The sequence below is a fragment of the Mchenga conophoros genome, linkage group LG1 (genome assembly GCF_057382185.1).
Source record: "Mchenga conophoros isolate Kocher_MC1m ecotype Shallow Benthic linkage group LG1, M_conophoros_male_GT1.1, whole genome shotgun sequence".
NCBI classification, from domain to species: Eukaryota; Metazoa; Chordata; class Actinopteri; order Cichliformes; family Cichlidae; genus Mchenga; species Mchenga conophoros.
In genome coordinates, this window is record NC_140526.1 from 15111822 (window position 1) to 15135445 (window position 23624).

The following is a 23624-nucleotide window of genomic DNA, read 5'->3' on the forward strand; positions in this document are numbered from 1 at the left end:
TAGATACTGCTCTGCACATGCAGAAAATATTGACATGTTGTTCCTGTGGGCTTTGTGTGACAATCAATCTCTTGCCGCTGCTTGTGTGTGTGCATTTGTGTCCATCCATGTATGTGTTTCAGTTATTCTCTGAATACTGCTTACTGGAAGTTAAGGAAATTTATTGGTTATTTCAGCTGGACAACAGAGTTAAGAATCATTATTATTTGGCAAACATCCAGTACATGGACAGGAAAATCTAATAGTAATAATATTTCATTGTTTTACAAAAGGAAATGGTGCTGACATTAGTCACAATGGCTCATTCAGCGATATTCTTTATTTTCCATATTAATTTAATGCTCCCATCTATTATATATCACAAAATACCGTCAAAGTGCAAGAAAACATCTTTCGCGGGGCTTTATATTCAGCTATAATATTTTGAACTGTTCCTCTACATGTAAAGGCTCATTGTTTGCATAGGATTTTATCAACACATACCTTTGGTTTATTTTTGTAATTGCCTTTTTGTTTTCTTAATGTTCCATTTCGACACTGGCATGACGTGAATTTACTGGCCATGTAAACGGCCAGCTACAGCATGCTCTTCATTATGATGGAAATGTCAGGTTAGTAAACTCTGTCAAAAGCAGACATCGCTCTTAAGAAAATTCACATTTGAAATCATCATTCTTTTAACTAATTGAAATTGAAATAGCTGACAGCCAAATAAGAACTTTGTATCATTGCCCAGACTCTCGAAATGCTCTTCAAGACAACAGAATGCTAGCATTAGCATTTTGAAGGGCACTGACACTAATTAATTCACAGGATGCTAATTGTGCATTAATGAAGCCAAGCCTTAAGAAATGTTAGCAAACGTGCCCCACATGTAAAGAAAGCTAAACTAGCCATGGGAAACAGGAGGCACATGTGGGGGTATGTGATTGTGTGTGTGTGTGTGTGTGTGTGTGTGTGTGTGTGTGTGTGTGTGTGTGTGTGTGTGTGTGTGTGTGTGTGTGATTCATTTATGTGCGACTGTGAATTGTGAGTTCCATGTTAACATGTTCGCTTTAACAGCCTTATGTACTTGTGCTCATTAACGTCTGCTGTTTTACTTGTGAGTTTACTGCGGGTCACAGCACAGGCAGAAGCCATGTCTACCAGCTTAAATACTAAACACACAATGCTAATCAAAAACAACGTGAAACTCATTAAACTGCAGTTTAGCTTCTGCCTATTCACTGCACAGCCCATTACAAATTCAAAAAAAAGAAGAAAAGGTTGGGGGGGGGGGGGGGTCTCCTCCATTCTGTATGGCATTAGCAGTCAATACTAATGTCATAATGACTTTATGGAATAAGTCTATATTTACAAAGTGGTACTGTATAAGTAAAAGTTAAATATATGGTCATATTCTGTATATACAAAAAGAAATATCAACTTAACCTTAAACTTCGTTCCCCTGCCTCATCAATACCGTTAACCACTAAGGAAAATATCATCACAGAGAAAAGTTTCTAAAAGACTCAGACCAGTGGACCACAAGTAGAATATCTGAGGACCAATAGAAGCTGATTTTTCTATTGATCCTCACAGAATCCGACCCACTGACCAGTCTGGTCCTGCATACTGATGCATGCATTATACTCGATAGATCCAGCTCAGTGTATTTGATTGTGCTAGTCCGATTGTGTGCACATCTGTGTGTATGTGGCTTTGCAGGCACATTTTATGTTGATTTTATTTCTCTGAACAATATAATTTATATATTTCATACTTGTTCCAATTCCCATCTGTGCACGTGGATGATGTGAGCATGTGTGCCTGGGAAAGCTAGTGTGTTTAACAAGTACCCAGTGGGAAGTATTTGGTTGAACTGCAATATCCTTCACTAAAAGCTTCCACCAATGGCAGGCAACAAAAGCACATACACAACACGAGACCTCCAAACAGCTAAAATGCTTCTGCTTAGGAGTATATGCATGTAGTTTAACCACTTGTATAACTGACTTTACAGATGTAAAAAAGTAAACATATAAAAGTGAAGTGTATAGCACACAGTGGACTTAGAAGGTCATTACAAAAGATCATACTGTGTTAATGTAGAACTCCACGCAGCTGACAGAGCTTACATGGAGAGCAGGCATCAGACTGTGTCATCCTTTCTGTCCACACCTGCAATGTCTGTGTGTGTCTTTACACACCCAATCATATGTCTAAGCAAATCAAATGTTTTGTAGGTGTGTGTGGGGGTGGTGTTGTTGGTAGGTGAGTGGGGGAGCGAGCTATCAATAGTTGTCTTGTGATTATTATTTAACATGCATGTAGCTATTGATCGTAGACATTGATCGGAGGTTGGGAGCTAAAGGCCAGCTCACATTAAGACCGTGCCTCCCTTAGGGGCAATATGGAGCATTATTATTGAGGGACATCATCGGGCTTTACTGCCACTGCTAAAACACACCTTACATGCCAGCTCAAAGAGAGATTACAGATGTGTGCAACCGCATACTCCTTCAACTCCCTCCTGCACCACCATATCACCCCCTACACACACAGACACACACAAACTCTCATGTGTTCCTTCATCTCTTGATCATTCTACAAGTCTGTCTGTTTTTTTCTCCACCCACTTGTCTCTTTGTCTGGCCATTCATCACTCCCACAGATTTGCACTTTGAAGGGAGGGAATAAAGGGAATATATAAACCCTGTTTTTGGATTGTTTTTTGAATCTTTGTGTGTTTAAAAGTACTAAGGAATAGGGCTACATTTGTAACTGTTCCTTTAATGCCACTAAATCAGGTTTTTGCTAAATGCACAAAGTATTTCTGCACTTTTTACAGTAGGCATGGAAATCATGAGTCGATAGAATTTATATTGATAGTATTTTCAGCCTGCACCTGCGATGCTCAGGAATATTTTCACTTTGTTTCTGCGTAGATGTTTAGTTTAATCTTTAGCACTTCTCTCCCCTCACTCACAGCAGACAATGGTGGCACGGATACAAGTCTACACTGCTGAAAACATCTCAGAGAGTTGTGGGAGAGTTTTGCAGGCTCTGCTTCACATTAGCAGGCTTGACTTACTTTTAAAAAGTCCACTTTTTCATGCAATATTTCTTTTTTATCAACAGCAACAAAACAGTTATGTCACATTTCCCACTTTGGTTGAAATACAGTTCAGTAGATGTGGATATTATTATACAAAATACTTCAAATTTTTAGTCATACATTGTCTGTCCTCTTACTCCAGACTCCATGCATATTGAAGATGTGGATGCAGTACAGAAGCTCCAGGATGTGCTTCACGAGGCCCTGCAGGACTACGAGGCTTCCCAGCACCAGGAGGATCCCCGTCGGGCAGGCAAGCTGCTCATGACCCTCCCCTTGCTCCGCCAGACCTCCACCAAGGCTGTGCAACACTTCTACAGCATCAAGCAGGATGGCAAAGTCCCAATGCACAAACTCTTTTTGGAGCTGCTGGAAGCCAAGGTCTGAGGACAGGGACTAGATGGAAGGACAGCTAGAGTCTGATCCACCTGGGCTTCAACTCGAACTCTGAACATCAACTTTGAATGACCTCTTGCTCTTTTACGCGCACTCTCACAGATACATGCACACACACACTCTCACACACACACACAGAAATAGGAAGTTTGTCTGCTGACACATTTCCCTATAAATAGACGCTATCCAGACCTCTCACCTGAACTTGAAACACCACGTCTTTGACAAAAGGGTGTTGACTTGATGATCTTTTTTGGAGGAAGACGGTGACAGACTGTGTAACTCCCATTTATCAATGGAAGACGATATTTGCTAAGAGTAACTTAACAGTTCTCGCAGTGACTCCAAACACTGACGATGACAAACACTTATGCATTTAATAACAATTAGGATGTTATTAATGACAAACGCTTAAATGAGGACACGTTTAAAAGACACTGAACAGTCTTCTTTTTAGCTCTGAGAGACTGTAAGACTGCACTCGTGTCTCCTTTCCCCCTCCTGTTTCCCTCAGAGTTTTTTAGCGTTCAAGAAGAAGACGAGTGGACAAAAAACGAACACTTAGGAGGTGTTAATGACATTTATTGTTGAAGTACATGTACAATGAAATTTGAATCAATGGACAGAAAGAAAAGAAGAGGAGATTTGCCCTGCCAAAGAATGGAATCATCCATTCAGAGGATGCCAGCAAACTTTACTGTCATAACCCAAAACCATTTCTGTTTTGATCTGCCAGTGGTTTTCAGTCCTGGGCCTCAAGAGTACTGCTGGTTCTCTCTTCCTGTAATTATTAAATTGTTTTCTGGGTATTATGAAAACCAGCAGCGCTTAATGTTTTACGGAAAAGCATTGGAAACAACTGCTTTAAACTCTTTCTGGTTCTCCCTAAATTCAATTTCCTGGTTTCCCATGACTCCCCCGCTTCAAGTACAACTTTACTGTTTGCTGTATTTGCTGACGACTGGTCATCCTGGCCTCTCAAACCTGTCTTGCCATAATATCAATGTCTGTTCACTTGGCAAAGCTAAAAATTGTTTCATATATTCTAACCACATGAGGTGTGATTAATTCGCAGAGTTTAAAAGTATACATATGACTTCTTAGTTGCTAACAACAGAATACAATTTGATTGAAACTTCATAAAATTGTCAAAGATACATGGCTAACAAACAAATGTGGGCTGAGTTCACATTCTGTGTATAGTGTATAATCGATGAAAAACACCTCTTGTGTTCAGACGTGTATTTGAACAATTTTTAGCAGTTTTGTGGCCCTGATTTGCAGCTCTTCACATACCAGTCAGTAGGGATTTAAGTCTATCAACGTGCCATTAGTAGTCCAACCCAAGCTCATTAGCCACACTCCAAAAACTCAAAAGTCTCACCTCTGTATTACCCTCCTCATCCCGTTGTGTTCACGACTACCAGCTCATCTCCTGTGTCAGTACAGAGATATTCTTGTGACTCATTCAGGGAGTGTAGGGGGAGCCGCAGTCACTCGGCGCAATTCAAACCAGAAGGAAAGGTGTGCTGACAAAACTGACTGAAGAATACGTATTGTTGCTTTAAAACTCCTCGATCTTTTTTCTTAATTTCTACCTTGAAAATAATCTTAGTGATGATACCAATATTAGGGTTGTAAATAATTGTCATCCTGTATATGACATATAACATGGCTTTGTTTTTGTTATTAATATTGTCTTCTTAAAACTGAATCAATCAATATGTCTTTCCTTTTTTCTATCAGCTTGACCACTTTCAGCAATTATCATATATATATATATAAAAATATAACAAGTAATAATGTATTAACAAATCAGCGTTTATCTTAGAAACTCTGAGCAATAGTGGTTTTCAAGGAGGGGTTTGTGTATATGGACTAAGTCTGCAATATTAACATTACATGCCAGTCTTAAATTCGGGAGAAAGGGGGATGAGGATTTGGAGGAGAATGTGTCGCTTCTCTTTCTCTCTGTGTAACTTGCCATAAGCTATTAGATAACAGTCACTGGGCATTTCCTTTCATGACCGTTAAGAAGAAAAATACAACCCAGGAATCTATTCACTTAAAAGCTGTGTAAAGGTTGCAACTGGGAGAAGTAATACAAGCAAATAAAAACAAAAAGATCCAGCATCCAATTTGCAATTATCACCTTCTGAAGTCCGCACCTTTCATGTGACCAGGCTTTTTTTGCATTGACATTTGATCTGATTGAACCAGGACAATTCTTGTAGTGAAAAAAACACTTAGATAGTACACAATTTTCTCTCATTTGTGGCTTGAGGTGCAATTCTTTTGGACATGTGACTGAATGTGGGGACCATGAGAGTACCTTGACTAAATTAAAATCTTTGCTGAGGGGTACAATGGTGCTAGCAAAATCAAAATGTCCTGTTACCTCACTACCCCATTTCCTGAAACACTTGATTTTTTTTGAGGAGTTGAAATTATGAAAGCTTTTAGCCTACGTACAACAATTACCGTATTATGTCATTTAAATCAGCTTCTGTATAAATTGATCATGGGACGCTAATTACCTCAGCTGAATACAACAGTAATTTATATAATTTAACATTGATCATTTGTAAAAAAAAAAAAAAAAGAATAGGTAATGTTGCTTGTTAAAAATTCTGACCCTTTCTGAATTTTAGACAAAAAATGGAAACGCTGAGCTGACAGGCAGCTGTCTTACAAAGAGACACTAATTTTATGGTTAAGTAAAACTGCATACAGTGTGGTTGAGTTATCACAGCTTTAACAGGTAAAAAGTTGATGGATTTTTTTTAAAATATATATATATATATTTATGCACTTTCTAAAGCCAAGTAAGGATGCCAAAATGTGTATTTTACATGACAGCGTAATCTAATATAAAATGGCAACTTGTCACAGCTGAGGAGTGCTGCAGTTTAAAAGTAGTTGATCTCTAACATCACACTTTCAGTATCAGCCATCAGTATTATTAGTAAGGGGTATTTTCTCAGCCTTCTTAAACATTGTATATTGTAAATTATACAGATTATAATTCTAACATAAGACATTTTATTGGACACAAAATGAAAAAAAAATGGAAAAAAAATGTAGTTCAACCTGTGTGTTTCATGTTTGCTGTTTTTTCTATCAAGGAAAAAAATCTCTCTTTGGTTCATCTCTTTTTCTTTTAGGTCTTTTTTTTTATGTTTGAACTTTTTTCTCCTCTGATGAGTCCTCTAAGGCGTTGCTGTGTACTTTTTCTTGTGGTGATTCCCGTTCTTGTGCTGTGTGCTTCTTCTTTAGACAACACAGAGTAGAGTAGAGGCCATGTTGTCTATCTGTCTGTCGGATCAGTCCGCCGGGGGTCTGGGCACCGGATTCTCTCACAATGAACCGAATCGTATATAAGGCTCTTCTGCTAGAAATTTAACTAGACCACCAGGATCAAATTACAGTATCCATCTTTACCAAACTATACATAAATAATTAAATATTTAGTATCTAAATGAAGAAACACCTTAACAAGTATTTAAAAAGGGATCATTTGTGTAACTTTCCTGTAGATTGAACAGTATATTGTATATCTTTAGGTTAAATAAAGCTGAAATGAAAAGGACATTTGAGTAATTCAGAACTGTAGGTGACTCTTTTTTGATAAACTCGCTGTACATAACTGCCTTCCATACAGCTCAGCGAAGTCATTATCTTTGCTGTTTTCAGGCAAAAAGAGAAAATACTAAACCAATTTTTTTTTCGTCCCTGTTTCCTGGAAAATATCTTGCTTTACAATAGACAGTGAAAAACCTGTGTGGCTTGATGGGAAAGACATGTTTTAAGAAACATGTTTAATTAGCACTCGCTGCTGCTCTTTACCATATATTCATTGCATTGTGGGGCACCAGGTTTTGCAAAATTCATATTGAAACTCAAATTTTCCCCAACTTGAAATAACATGTGATTACCCTACCTGCTAAAATAAATTTCTGGATCCATACGCTGTGATGCAAACACCATGATTTCAAATATTCTAGTGTTCAACAAAGGTTTTAACACATTTTTAAAAACATGATTATACAGAAAAAAAGGTTTCACAAGTAGGAATACGCGATATTTTTATGGTCAAGCTTCGAATTGCATAACAACAAATGTATTTTGACTGTAACATAGAAAAGTGTCCCCCTGGAAAAAAGGATGGTATTCATTACCACCAACTGTACATTATGCCACATACAACAAATGGAAGAAAGGTGCTCTTTTTCTTACTCTTGTTTTCTGTTGCTGTTTATTTCTTTGTCAGTTGCCCAAAAATTGTGCGTACTCCTAAAACAATTCACTAAGAAAGCTGTTCAAGTGATTAATGCAAAGCTGAATCTGGTTAGTAACCACGTTTGACATTCATATTAAACGTGATTCACAATGATGCCATTTTATTTTGTTTACTGCTGTCATTTCAGATGACGAATGCTAAATTTGACCAGGAAAAATTTTTGGAAGGGAAACTATGTATTTTGTCCAGAGGTTTTGATGTAATCTGCTGCTCATAGCCACAATATGATTTAATTGTATTTTTTCTTCTTGTTAAAAAGCAATATTTTGAAGACTGTACAATTATGAGGCAAGTGTTGCACATGTCGGGTCATAGATCCAAATACTAAATAATCTATTAGAATGATTCTGTCATTAGTGTTAACAAGGAAAGGCAAGGAGAAGGAAGGAGCAGCTGGGTTTTTGCAGAGCCACTGGTACAAACCATTTGAGCTGTTTTCACTTTGGACATCAAGTTATTGCTCTAATATGGATCAATTAGTTGCGACCACTTCATGTAAACAGTAGATTAGCTTGAACAGAATGATGACTTATTGAGCCACAGTAACAAAGCAGGTTTGTCCACTTTCCATGGCTGCCCCTGAAAATTGCACATAAACAGTGTTTATCTACAACTCTGCAGTGTATGGTCATTTAGTTGTATTTAGTCCCCAGGTGCAAACGCCACCCGTGCTGCAGCTTACCCTGCAGCCTGAATTTGCAAACATGAAGAATATATTTAAGAAAGGGAGAACGTTTGGGAACATTTGGATGAAAGGGAAGAACAAAAAGACCCTTGAGTGGTGAAGAAGAGTTGATGAAAGACGTCCCTGTAGTGTTATTTAAAAACATGTCCGTAGGTTTTAGATGTGCTTCACATCATTAAATGAGAAAAAAAAAAGACAAACAATTACCTGTATATTTTTGTGATGTGTATCATACAAGTGTGCTCAAACAATAATGTCCATTCGTGTAAATGTATTTATTTCACATTGTATATATTGTTCAATGCAAAAAGAGAGACCTATGATTCTGTAACTTAAACTACTATGGGTTAAAACATTACATGTGTTACTCCAGACTATGCCTTTCAGGATTATTACAGTAGAGCAATATCAATTAAAAACCAGGCTTCCAGTTTTGACATCTGTCTTGTGTCTGATTCCTGATTCTTAATCTTGTGTCTGTTCCTTGATTGTTTTATACACACAGCAACATGTGCATTTAAGCACGTAGACAGCCGAGCATCAGAATAAGCTAAGAAAGATTGATTTAAGTGAATTTCTACATGGCATGGTGGTGGGCACCAGACAGGTATATGAGTATTTTAGAAACTGCATATTTATTGAGATTTTACTACACAATCCTCTCTAGGGTTTATAGAAAATAGTCCAAAAAATATCCAGTGAACCGCAGCTCCCTGGGCTTCAAGCTGATATGGAGGCAACAGTAACTCAAATAACTACTCATAACTTGTGACCAAGGTATGCAAAAGAGCATTTCTGAACAGTCAGCCTTGAAGTAGATAAACTACAGCAGCAGAAGACCACACTATATGCAACTAAGAACACTAAACTGAGGCTACAATTCACACAGTGTCACTAACATTTTGGTGGTGTTGCATCATGGATCTGCAGCCGACAAATCTGCAGCAACTGTGTGTTCTGTCTGCTGTCATGTCAATAAGGACTAAAATCTCTGAGGAATTTTTCCAGCACCTTGTTGAATCTATATCATTAAAAATCTGTTATGAAGGTAAATCAGGATCCTCTAGTTACAAAAAGAAGTCTGGATGCCTAAAAATAAAGAAATCCCCCACTTCTCACTTCATTTATTTTCTCAGTAAACACTTTAAATGTAAGGTCTCAATCATAAGTTTATAGCCTTGTTTATAGAATAGAATAGAATAGAATAGAATAGAATAGAATAGCCTTTTATTGTCATTGTACATCTACAACAAAAATATGGATGGTCCACACCAACTGTGCAGGAACAAAATTTAAATACTAAGACAGCATGAAAAAATAACAAACAGGAGAAATATATACAATCAATTGGAATATATACAAAACAAGAAAAAGGGACACATTGGAGAACAAAGTGCTTGGAAGTAGCGTAAAGGACTTGGTCTTAGTATAGTCTGTATGTTAGTGGCCTGAGTGATGAGGTTACTCAGACCATGGCTGAGACCGGTGAGTGTGGGGAGACAGTGTTTGTTACCAGTCCAAATGGCCCAGGGAAAGAAGCTGTTTGTGAGTCTGGAGGTGCCGACCAGAGGGCAGCGGGTCAAACAGGTAGTGGGCGGGGTGCAAGGGGTCACCTGTGATGGCCCTGGTTTTTCTGAGACAGGAGGATCTGGTGATGGCCTCCAGGGGTGGCAGAGGGCATCCAGTGATTTTTTGGGTGGCGTTAAACACCCTCTGTGCAGCCTTCCTGTTCTCAGTAGTGCCCCCTGCGTACCAAACACCCACGCAGAAGGAGAGCGTGTTATCCACTAAGGAATGGTAGAAGGCCAGCAGCAGCTTCCAGTCCAGGTTCTTCCTCAGGACACGGAGGAAGCGCAGTGGATGTTGGGCCTTCTTTACCAGTGCATTTGTGTTGCGGGGCCAGGTAAGATCAGCAGATATGCATAAGAACTCGTAAGAAGTGACTTCTTATGCATGTACCAGTGTCTTACATGATGGCTTCGTCTAGTCAACCAACACCATCCTCATGTAGCTCTTCCTGTTCTTCCAGATGGCTCACCACTCTGTGAACGGTGATGTTGATGGCATCTTCCCAGGACTGAATTGCTCGGTAAGCAAACTGGTGGGAGTCAAGGGAGGGGGGTAGACAGTCTCTGATGTGTTGACACACAATCTGCTTGAAACACTTCACGGCTACAGATGTGAGGGCTATAGGTCTGTAGTCATTGAGGCTGCCTATAACAGTCTTTTGGGAATGATAGTGGAGACTTTCAGACAGGTGGGAACGGTGGCATGAGTCAGGGAAAGTTGTTGTCTGTGAGGAAGCCCTCTATCCTCCTCCTGTAGGCCTTCTTGGCCTGTTTGATTCCCTCCTCAGGTTCGCTCTGGCAGTGCTGTATAGAGACCTGTCCCTCAGTCTGAAGGCTGAGTTGTGAATTTTGATCAGAGCCTATACTTCACTCGTCATCCAAGGTTTTCAGTTAGGATGGTTTCAGTCACTGTCACATTGTCTACACAGCACTTAATGTAGAAAAGGACAGACTGAGTGAAGGTCTCCAGGTCTACTGTCCCATTAAGGGTAAAATAGACAAAGAATTTTACGTTTTTTTGTGGGGGAGTTTTCAAAAAACCAAGATAACGCTACCAAAATACAAAAGTCAATATCAAACATGACTGACAGCAATCAACCTTACAAGTTATTACATCAGAACTTAGATCAAACTAGTCAACTGGAGTTCCACAAGAGGAAAAATCTAATCCAGTTCACAAAGACAACAAAGAAGAGGACACAAAGATTGTTGCCAGCATCGCTCATGGTCGGCCCTCCACTCTGAAGTCCACTATGGTCTCCACTTTAACTATCTACTAGACAGATTAGCTAACTGTCTTTAAATATTGTATGTAGAATGCTATGTACAAGCTCAAAAACGGTGATCTTCACAGTAGAACATATTTGTTATTCAGAATCAATATCATCATTACAGTAACGATGATAGCACTTTTTAATGTTACAGTCTGATGAAGTACAGCATTACAAAGTCACTATCCTTTGCAATTGTCTTGCTTTGTTTTAAATTGGATTGAAGTGTTTTGCTGAAAGGAACTACAGCAGTGGCAGCAGCAAGGCAAGGGTGGCATTAATATTTAATTTGGCAAACACTATTTTATCCATCCTCTAGTGTATTAAAGAATCTGAGAACAACCTCACATTTTAGAACCATAGACCACTATCATCCATTACAGAGCTGCTTTTTGTTACTAATCCCTAAAAATAAGAAAAATGAAATATAAAAAAAGATAAAGAGTGATAGAAAGGCAAAAGCAGGGAGAGTAGGAGGAGGGAAGAGAAAGTAGTAACAGCTTGCTTCTGTGGGTGGCTAACTACTGTCCATTCTGAATGGCCAGATCTGCTCTTGCCAAGGGCGCTACACACACACACACACACACACACACACATGGATTAAGACATGCTGTGTAAGAGTAAAAAACAAACATAAGCTGTCAAGATTGCATTTTTTGTGAGTTTTAAATCATTAGCTTCTGCACTTTTAAACTTTTTTTTTCAGACATTCTTTTTTTCTTACTTGTCCACCATTACTTCCTTTTATTCCCTTTCTTGTTGTCACATTTACACCTCTTAGTTCTCTGTTTCTAGCTCTCTAGCCCCCCCCCCCCCAATAGCCAGCAGCAGTAAATGGGATGCAGAGGCCAGATATTTAATGTAGCAAAGAGCCATGAAGCGTTTTAAGAAGCCTTTTCCTAACAGGGGGAGCCCTGACCTGCAGGCAAATATTTTTCAACCAGATGACATAAGAAGATATTAGTGGAAAGAGACCGATATATTTATTTCTTTTTTTTCTTCTCTCTTTCTGTGATTTCCTCTTGTGCTTTTCTATTTGGGCTGCTGCCTGGTCATTCAGCCCACTGCACATATGTTTTATTTTACTTGCTTTTCTTTTGGAGTTAATTTATTTTATTTTATCTTTGATTCATTATTATGATACGATAAAAGCTACTTGAGCATTTCAGCTGCCGAGGGGCTCTTATCGTTAACCTTGTGGAACGCATGTAAGAGTGAGTTCCACACGTCGCATCGCTAATGGCCAACTTAACTCCTTTTTTCTCCTCCTCCACCTTCTGGCTTCATCTATATCTTTCCTGCCATCTCTGTCCTTTTGAAAGTGCTGTTCATCTCTTCATCATGCTTCTTCACTACCTCCTCTTTTCCCTCATAAACTCCTGCTGTATTTGCTTTAAACTCTTTTTTTCCTATTTTCTCAGTTTAGTATTCACATTGGCTACTTTCTTTTTCTGTGCATGAAAATAAAACTCAGCATTGGTCTGTTTTACTCTGCTCAGCATAACTGACTAATAAATGACACAGGTTTTTTGAGACTGTTGAACTTAAGCTAAAAGGGGGCTCTAACCCTGATCTGTCACTGTTGATAACTGTGATAAGCTGTGCTTTTTTCAGCACTTTAAAGCTCAGCTGTCTGTTAGGACTTTCTCACTATAAGTGACTTGTCCATTGCAAACATTTTTGGGGGTCCCACTGAGTTAAACTTTCAGCCCCATTTCATTTGCCATTTACCTGCATAAAGTTTCACTGTTATGCTAGTGATATACAGCTATAACTGCCCATAAGACCTAATGACACCATTAGTCTAGACAGTTCTAGAAAGTGCCTTAAAGATATGAGGTGTTGAAAGTTGCCAGTATTTGCATAATGCACATTTTACTGTAAATGGGTACATTTGAAAAAATGGACACTGGGACTTAATGATTGAGAAAATAGCTTGGTCGTAGTGGCAATATTAATCAAGTACAGAAACACTAACATTTTTTAAGATTCAAGGTACAGTTCATTGAATCAATATTGCAAACTCAAGTTTAACCCAGTGAGATAACCTGTGCTGAAGCTGCAGAGGAGAAAGAAGCAAATCCTGTGCCTTTAGATGTCTATAAATGTTATTACACACACTTCTAGTGTGTACAATACAAAATGACTTGAATGTAAGTATTTCCATGTTTCCATTGTGCATAAATTTATTGTTTCTGGACAGTGTTTGGGTTTTTTTTAAATCACCTTCTTGTGCACTCATACAACTTAAGTTTAGCCACCATTAGCTGTCCCCAGCAAAATGTCCCAAGCAGCAAGTAAAACACGATGGCTGGGTGACGGTGAGGAGGAAGTGTAGCCCTAAATAGAAGCCCCCAGCCCCCGTTTATGTCTCTCGTTTTTCCTCACTTGGCAACACACTGGCTGAGGAATAAACTCTGTTGACTGGCAATGTTTTGAGACATGTGAAGCTAGAGACACCAGCAACCATAGTGAATTGTCTTCCAGGGAAAAGGGGAGGCAATGCTGAAGGAAACCTGAAATTCCATAAAATTATGAATCACATCGGCAGTAATAACATCCATTTATGGCAATCAGAGGTCACTAAAATGTATATTAAATCTGTGTGTACCGTTGCCAAAACAATGTCGGACACTGTCGCTTTCTCTGGTCCACTTGCCAGTTGGACCAGGAGTGACATGTTTAGCTGCATGTTCTCTCTAAACTGCTGTGTGTCCAAAACATTATATGGGCTTTATAGACAATTGGGAAATTTTCTGAAGAAAACCTGGTCTTGTGTGGAGTCCTCGAAGCACAGGCTAAGGAGAGGCAGTAGCAGCAATCTTCCACTCCAACTTATTAATCAACCAAAGACCCAGTTTTAAATGAAGAAGAAGAAGAATTCAAGCCACTTTTCTTTCAGAGCTCCTTAGATTACCCTGACCTGGATGACTGAGAACCTACACAGAGATTACAGAAACAGCATTAGTGAAGGTTACAAATGATCTTCGTATGGCCTATGACAGTGGACTCATCGCTATGCTTGTCCTACTAGACCTCAGTGCAGAGTTCGATACTGTTGACCCCAATATTTTATTACAGCGATTACAGCATGCTCTGTGCTGCAGTGTTGTGAATAATACCACTAATAGATTCCTGTTTGTTTCCATAAATGGAGAGTCCTCTTCAAACACTAAGGTTAATTATGGAGTTGCACAGAGTTTCGTGCTACAACTAATTCTGTTTACATATCACACATTTTCACTGCTATGCAGATGACACCCAACCTTATCTATCCATGAAGCCAGATAACACACATCAATTCATTAAACTGCAGGAAAGCCTTAAAGTCATAAAGACCTGGATGACCTCTAATTTCAAGCTTCTACATTCAGATAAAACTGAGGTTCTTGTACTTGTCCCCAAAATCTTAGAATTATGGTATCTAACTAGATGCTTTGGGGGCGATTGTAGCTCAAGAGTTGGCAGTTCGTCTTGTAATTGGAAGGTTACCGGTTCGAGCCCTGGCTTGGACAGTCACGGTCGTTGTGTCCTTGGGCAAGACACTTCACCTGTTGCCTACTGGTGGTGGTCAGAGGGCCCGGTGGCGCCAGTGTTCGTCAGCCTCGCCTCTGTCAGTGTGCCCCAGGGCAGCTGTGGCTACAATGTAGCTTGCCATCACCAGTGTGTGAATGGGTGGGTGGCTGATTGTGTAAAGCGCTTTGGGGTCCTTAGCGACTAGAAAAGCGCTATACAAATACAGGCCATTTACCTTTGTCTCTAATCAGAGTGTGACAAATCTTAGGTTTTGTTTTTGATCAGGATATGCCATTCAATGCGCATACTAAACAAATATGAAGGAATGCTTTCTTCCATTTGTGCAATATCTCTACATTTAGAAAAATCCTGTCTTAGAGTGTTGCTGAAAAACTAGTTCATACATTCATGACTTTTAGGTTTGACTACTTTGTTATTATCAGGATGTCCTCAAAAGCTCCCTGAAAAGCTCCTCAGTATTCACTCTGTTGTTTCTATCCCCAGTCTGCTGCTTGTTTCTGTGTTTGTTTATCTCTGTCTTTGTGTCAAGCTTGCATGTCCTTGTCCGAGTCTTGGTGTGCATCCCTCATCCTGTTTTATGTTGACAGTTCCTCAACCCATGCACACTGCGTTTAGTTTTGCTTCCCCTAATTCGTTATGCCTTATTTGTCCCTCCTGTATTCCCATGTGTCTACACCTTTCCTAATCACCCTCATGTGTATATATTGTGTCAGTTCCCTTTGTCCCTCGCTGGAACGTCAATTCTTCTCCCTCCATGTTTCAGGTTTCAGGTGTCATGTTTCATGGTCCATGCACACAGAGATCATGACCGTTTCACCCATACAGGCTTCTCTTCAGTGACTCCCTGTTAATTCTAGAATCAAATTTAAAATCCTTCTTATCACATACAAGTTCTTGAGTAATCAGACGCCAGTAGAGCACTTCTCTCTCAGATTGCTGGTTTACTTTTAGTTCCTGGGGTATTTAAAAATAGAATGGGAGGCAGAGCCTTCAGCTTCCAGGCCCCTCTTCTGTGGAACCAGCTCCCAGTTAGGATTTGATTTGGAAAGAAACTTAAAATGTTATCCCCATCGAGGCTTGTCTCCTGGTAGGGGAAGACCTTGTACCTTTTCAGAAATCTGTGATTTATTTTCTAATGTGGAAAATTCAAGTATCACAGTTACACAAACTGACTTCTATATGCAGACCTCATACTGGAAATTTTAGAGGGCTTTTTGTTGTGTTTGAGAAGAAGTCTGGATGTGATTTTCACCCCCTAATCTAGTAACAAGCAGGGTAGGTCTCCAAGGATGACCATATCTGTTTTAAACTCAAAGTCCTGTAAAGTGCTAATGTGTGGCAGCTTTGCACTGATCACACCAACAATGGTGTTTTGAAGGCCAGTTTTGGTGCTATTTAACCTCACACACACAGACATACATATATGTGCATGTGTGCGGACGTTTGTGTGTATTGCTTCACTATATGTGTGTGTTTTATTCCTGTATCCCAGTATATCAGTGGTGGAGTTCCCTTGGGTTTCACAGGCCTAGTGACACAGACTCACGGTGGTAATGGCCTTTCGAAAACATCAAACTCCCCTGACATACACTCGAAAAGAAACAGATAAAGAGACCAACACTCCAATATGAGCATGTCTACACAAAACAATCAAACAAATATTTATATGTTGGAGTGTAATAAATGAGGAAATTCAATGTTAATTGAGTCAGTCTCTTTTTTACTACTTTTCTTCTCCTTGATCCTCTCTCCCTCAAAATGCATGGAGTTTACATTAATACCAGCAGACCAGACTGCTTGCAATATTTTAACAAATGTTCAATCATTTACTTTTTCTCTGTTCTTTTGCTACTCTCATTTTGCTCATGCTCACTCTTACTATAAATCACATGCCTCACTTCTATCTCTCGCTTCTTTCAATTTTTTTCCAACATCCCATCCACTTGTGTCATCCCATTGTCCGTCCTTTTCCCTCTCTTTTCCCATTCTCTCCCCCATCCCTCAATCACACAGGGTGTAAAGTGGCTTGGTGGCTGCGTGCATTTGCGCTGCATGTGCAAGCTATAAGAGGGTCAGCTGTCTATTTGCACTTTTAACGTCTTAACTCTATACGATGGGCCATTTATTTTCACTCTCATTTCTCTCACTCCCTCTCTCTGGTCCTATTGCCATCCTCTTTCTCTGTCTATTGCTCTCTATCTCTCTCTTAGGACAGTAAATGTTTTAACTCTCCATTCTATGGGCCATTCATTAAGTTAGTGTACTTTAATAAATAGTCTGATGTGTCACTGGCCAGTGAATTAGTGGCACTTTAAATCCCCCACCAGTGGCCAATAGATAGCTGGAAGGTTTGATATACAGCAGTAACTCTTTTCAGAAAACTAATTAGAGCTTAGAAGGGTTGATATTTACATTAACATGTGTAGTATTAAAAGCACAAATTCTTATTACTGTATAGAAACATGATTTCTAAATTCTAAATTCTCTATATGTTCCATATTCTGCACAGAACAGCTGACAGATTAGACAGACAGCTGAGAAGTGGATATTGAAGTGCATTAAACTTAAACGCTGTTTAATGGCCACCAGAGGGCTACTTCTGCAGCTGCAAAAAAACCCCAAAATTTTGTAGAGGTCTAATGGAAAACAAACCCTTAGCCTTCTTGATCCATATCAATAATTTCCCGATGAGTTTATGCACTCAGCTGCAAACTTTGTTAAATATGGTCTCCATCAGTGTCCACAAGTACAAAAAAGCAGGGTTTGCTTTAGTGTGGGCAAGTCTTGAGATGGACACGTCACTCCCATATAAATGTATAGTTACTTGGCTTTTCACATTCAGACCCACCTCAAACTTACTATCCTACCATATACAAAAGCCAAAATGTTAAGGTTTAGATGAAGCTTTTAACCTAACAGCTTTTACCTTAACAGTTGCCTTTAGCTTAGTTCAGTTCAGTGTTCAGTTTTGTTGGGCTGGGGTTGGCATACACTCACCTTTAACATCTCTCTGGATTCTTGACTAGATTTGCTTTAGCATGCTTCCTGTGCCTGTGGTATCTCAATTCTGTTAGACGCATTATGCAGCTGTTTCCATCTTGTATGCAGTTTGCATTTCTCCATTTTCCTCTTTTGTGAAATAAAAATTTCTACATCTCCACTTCTTTTGTTTTCCACACTTTATGCAGATGACTAAAAATGTGATTACAGTTACAACCTGTTACTTTGGAATGTGTTACACCCGACACTGCTCACCATCCTGTATATGTAAGTAAATGAGAGTCTTTCGTAACCAACAGCTTTGCGTAATCTTCATATAGTTTTCATACTATTTGCATACTGCCCCATGCCCATTTCTTTAGCTAGGTTAACACGTTTACCTCCATGTGAAGCAGACAAAGTGGTGGCAGTGTTGTAAGAGAGATGTCTGTACCTCTAAGTTAAACCATAAAGGAAAAGTCTGTAAAAGACTGTAAAAAATTGAATAATACTGCCTGAAGTCCAAACAGGAATCCAGAAGAGAGGCAGCTTTCCAAAGTCTTGTCATGGTCCTTGGTCTGGTGACCCAGTGTTTATGTTTGGACACTTGGGTCCTTCTCTCACCACTCCACACATCTGCAACTGCAGCTCTGACGAGTGTTTCCAGAAAATTTGGACTCAAAGAAGAAAAGGAACCAAACAAGTGAAAGACAAGGACCATTTAAGATAAGATGAAATAACCAATAAAAGAATAAGTTTACATTTTTAAAAGTTCAAGCTTTTCCATATTTTGTTTTCTTTACATGCATTTTTCAGATTGTAATTCTTGTATACAAATACTGATACAGTTACAGATTTTTGCATGCAACTGTCATATGCATAATTTACACACAGATTTGTCGATATGTATTGTTTTTAAATGAGACCCATTGAGAGATGATTGCAATTGTTAAACTTGCAATCAACTCCAGATTTTCTTTTATCTGTTTGTCATGGAATCAAAAGGGAACTGGTCAGAAATTAAGAAAAATCTCCAAACAAAATGACATAACTCACAGGAGTATACTTAGCTAGGCACTGAGAGGGAGAACAGATGCTCTGACAAAGACTAAAGGAAAGGCAGCACTATATATAAACACAGAAGGGCAATCAGGGGAGTTAAAATAGCCGGCGAAAATGAGACACAGCTCAGCGGAATCAGATGACAAGACAAAGGACGTAAAACTTAAAGCAAAGCAAGCTACGAATAACTATAAAATAAGTAAATAAACACAGACATGAATGAACTTAATACCAGGGAATTGATATGAGAGGGGTGGAAAAAACACAGAGGAAGCTAAATTCTAATAGTAACACAACAAAGAACAAGGCTGAGTACATTAAAGGATACGTGGGAATACATGAAGCAAATATAAACACTAAACAAACCAAATATCATATAGAATATTAAAATGCACTAATATTAAAAAAAGAAGAAGAACAACAAAAGAGATGAAAGCTTTTAAAGTGTCTTTTCCTCTATGTTTCTTTCAAATCTGGACTCTTACAGTTACTTGTCACATTTATTCTGTCATTCTTTTTAAGAAATAAAAAAATTATGTGCATTTACAGCATACTGGGTTGATTTTAATAGGTGACTAAAAGTGTTGATAGTTTTTGATGTGCCTCAAGCTAATATTATAGCCTTGATGGGGGAAAGGTGACAAAATGTGTGTGTGTTTGTGTGTGTGCGCGCACGTGCATGCACTTGTGTATGTGTGTCTGAGACTGAATGATTATATGTATGTGCATTGTCAAGAGAGGCAGGAGGTTAATTCAATCCTATAGAAACACAGCATGGACGGGATTGGACAGCACAGCCCTGAGGGTGTCACTGGCCTTAACCCCAATAGGGGACAGAAAGCGTGCCCACACACACACATGCACACACAATATGGACACTGTGACTTGAGGGTATGAAATGTGAAAAGCTTGGGAAAAGCCAAATTGTTTTTATATCTACTTTCTGGTGCATTTCATTTGGAGGCTAGGAGGATAAATGATGAACATGGATTAAAATATATATTTCTATTTATAGAAAATGCTGCATAAAACAAGGACAAGAAAGAAGAGGACATTTAGAGAGAAGCGGTGATGGAGAGCGGTAAGAGGGTTTGAGGGCATGGGGAGGGGACAGGGAAATGGAGAGATGAAGAAAAGAATGAGTGGTGCCTGTGGAGAGTTGGATGTGTGGGATAGGTGCATGGGTGTAGCAGAGAAGTGACCGAAATAGCGAGTATAGACAGCAGGATGACGCAAGCGTCAGAGGAAAATGGAAGAGATAGCCTAAAAATAAGCAAAGCATCAGCACAGCAAACTACATTTTCACTCACACCAGCAAATGTGCCAGCAGTGCATGTTGCTTTGGGAGTTTTTTTTATGAGATTAGATGAATATGCATTGTTTCATGACAGCTACTTTAAATAAGATTTGACAAATGGACTAAAAAGACTACAAAAAATTTGGTGAAGAATTTTAATGCTTTAAAAAAAAAAGGTATTACATCGCGCTGGTGCCAAATTACTGTGGAGCCTGAATTTTTTTTTTAGAGCTTCTAAAAGAAGATGCTACGAATTTTGATTATCACTGTGATCATATGAGTCATGGGGCCTTGGAAGTGTGACCAGCCAGTGACCAGTACTTTTTCACAGATGATAGGTGTTGATTTCAGGGGGTACAGAGAATACGTTTCCCAAAATGTTTAGAAAACGTTACCGTTACCACCAACAATCGTTTTTGAAAGAAATATTAAAAAACTTTTGTGATAAAAATTAATTATCACTGGCATACATACTTGCACACTAAGTGTTGTAATCAAAGCTGGCATATGCACAACAGGCCTTTGTTTTTTCGCCAAAAAAACTTTAAAACCTACTAAGTTATGAGACTTGATTTCACTGCGTGTTCCTGAATGGTAATGTTAAACTTTGTATTTATCTTTTTTTTTTTTTCTACATTACACAGAAGAAGTAGGTCCACTATTTGGTTGTACTGGAAACTATTGGGCTGTACTAAATAAGCCTGGTGTTAAATCGCACCAAATCACAACAACAGTTATCTCAAGGCACTTTATTGCTTAATTGCATTGAGCAAAATTCATATTTGAAATAAACCAGAGGAAAAAAAAATAGTTGGTGTTGACAGGACATCAAGAAAGGGATAATGCTATAATGAATTTTTGGTGTTGATGCCTTCTATTTGGTGAAGTCTCACTACTCTGTGAGGACTGTAAAAGATTTGTCACCTAATCTAAAGTATGGTGATCTGACTGTCCAACACGACTGTCTACTGAAGGTACTGGGTGTTTTGGCTCAATAATGCCACAAAAGACATCTTCTGAATATTTTGTCAATGTGGTATTCCTTGAAAGACAAAGAAAAACATGATGATTGAAAACTGCGCTTTTTTTTTTCATAAACCCCTATTTTTTTTCCCCTTTGTTGTGACCAACTGGAAAAAATGTTAATTACAACAAAAATATACAACAAACACAGATATACAACTGTATATCTGTGGAGATCAGCAAAGTCTTAAAGCTGCAAGTTAGCTTTATGGGTCCAATGAAGGAGCGCTACAGGGCCATTATGAAACAAAGGGACCGAAGGACCGAATTACTGAAACAAAGGACGATCCTTTGGAGCTGTAGCCCCATTATCATGATCCTGTCATCACTGGGTGGGTTACCAAATATCATATGTATGGGAGAACTGCGCCCAATGAACAAGGTGAAGTGAAGTACCATTTGAGGCACTACACACATCCACAAGTTTTTTCAGTGTATGAGCATAAATATGAGGAGAGAGATGTTTGTAATTCTAAAAAAAATGATCTAAAAATAAATAAATAAAATAGGATTTGTGTTGATTATTGGGGTTAAATGATGGAATAAGGCTGACATAGATATTAAAATGCACGACTGTTATTTGTTTTTTAAAAGACTAATTCAATCATTTAATTTAGTTGTTGTTTTTCTCTTTTCTTCTGATGTTAGCTTTAATGAGAACAATGTACAGTTGGCATACAAAGTATAAGTATTGCTTCTGCATGAGCATCTGCAGTCACTGCTAGTGATGTGTCATAGTAGATTGTATGCTTTGTGTCATTTACAGTGTGTATGTTATATGTGATGACTAAATAAAATACTTGCACTAATTTCTGTGTGAGAATTGAATGACCATGCATATGTTTTCATTTATTTTCCTTAATATCACGTGGCTGAGCTGCAATAAATATGTTGATTTTTTTTAACTTCCATCTGCTGAACAGTTATTTCAGCTTGGAGGCAAACCAAACCTGTTGTCATAATCATTTTCACTACAAAAAAGTGATTAAAAAATAAAACTAGAATTCTAGTAAGCACTGAGAGCTCATCAGGGAAGGGTATATTTAAAGCTTGTGCAGTTTGTGCAGAACTGACTCACTGTGAAAGGAGCCCTTTTGCAATGAAAATGAGCTGAGTTTTATTATATTTTAAAAACACTGTAATAAAGATAATGATGGGGCAGAAATCTGATTTTAACTGAGTTATGCAGTGTGTGGCAGGGTTATAAGTAGAGTAGCACAAAAACAGTGAAATACAAAAGTCGTGATTCCACTAATTAATATTTTAAATGTTTTCTAAAAACAAAAATCAAATTACTTTTAAAAAAAGTAAAAGTAAAGTAAGATTTGTATATTCAGGTCAAAATAAATTTAACTCAATAAAAACGGACAGTTTGTAAACTTTTTTAAATCTCTTATCTGCTATAACAGTTAGCAGTTGATTAGTTACTCATTCAAGTTTTTTCGAGGGTTTTTTGGTTTTGTGTTTTTTTTCCCCAGCTAAACAAATCTGTTAGTACTATTAATTATCTGTGTTGGTGTGCTCCACGTTTTTATCATGGTTCTTCTTTGAACTTGCTTCGGTGGTTTCTTGTTTCTCTAGTATCTTATAGAAAACTAAAGCCGGTGTTATAGTCTCCCAAACAAAGTATGAGCATGAGATGTTTGAAGAACCATGTTGAGTAGACATTTACACCATGTCTTAAAGTTTGTCATATAATAGGTTTGGGTTTTTTAAATTGTTTTTTCAAGACAAAAATAAACAATGCTGTAATGCTCATTGTGGTGTTAGAAAAATAACTCACACAGTATAATATATACTGAACCATGAACTGGGACCTTATGATGTGTCTACTGCTCTGTGTGTGTGTGTGTGTGTGTGTGTAACATTTGTATATGGAAAACCTAATATTCTGCTCGGCTTAAAGAGAAACATGCAGCCCATCCACCAATTTATTCCACTTTTTCTAATCAGCAGCCAGGCCAAGGATGTCTCCATACATATTCATGCTGCTCTGAAGATTCGGAGACATGATACATTTACAGCCTACATTTAGCATATTAGCCTTAATGTTATTAGACCAGCAAACACAATTTAGCGAAATATAAGTCATACACAAGTAATTTTGAAAATGAGACAATATTAATTGTGCGATTGTCATCCAGTTTTAATCCCGCTTGTGTGATAGCACTTCAATCTCTCGAACTGAACGCGCCTGGCTGAATAAATTAGTACAATCAATGTATGACTAGATTCTTTGTCATGTGGACACACTCTGTGCAAATCTATGCAAATGTCTTATGAGGAGAGGATAAGAGAAACTCTTCTTGGCTAACAAAGCTCTTGATGATCACCGTCTATCTGACACTATGGTGTAATGTCATTTTCACCCTCTCAAAGGAGAAGAAAATGAAAAAGAGTAGGAAAATA

At 38.4% G+C, this 23624-nt stretch overlaps 1 protein-coding gene and 1 pseudogene across 5 annotated transcripts in view; both read left to right on the forward strand.

Moving 5' to 3' along the window:
• Positions 1-8915, forward strand: part of esrrga (estrogen-related receptor gamma a) — a 73694-nt gene extending 64779 nt beyond the window's left edge. For all 5 annotated transcript variants that reach the window (XM_085267372.1, XM_085267340.1, XM_085267355.1 and 2 more), the window contains exon 9: positions 3240-8915. In XM_085267372.1, the coding sequence (XP_085123498.1) occupies positions 3240-3484 (245 nt within the window). In that variant the 3' untranslated portion in view covers positions 3485-8915. The remainder of the gene's footprint in view (positions 1-3239) is intronic.
• A 1357-nt stretch (positions 8916-10272) lies between these two features.
• Positions 10273-14119, forward strand: LOC146583111 (uncharacterized; annotated as a pseudogene).
• Positions 14120-23624: the final 9505 nt, after the last annotated feature.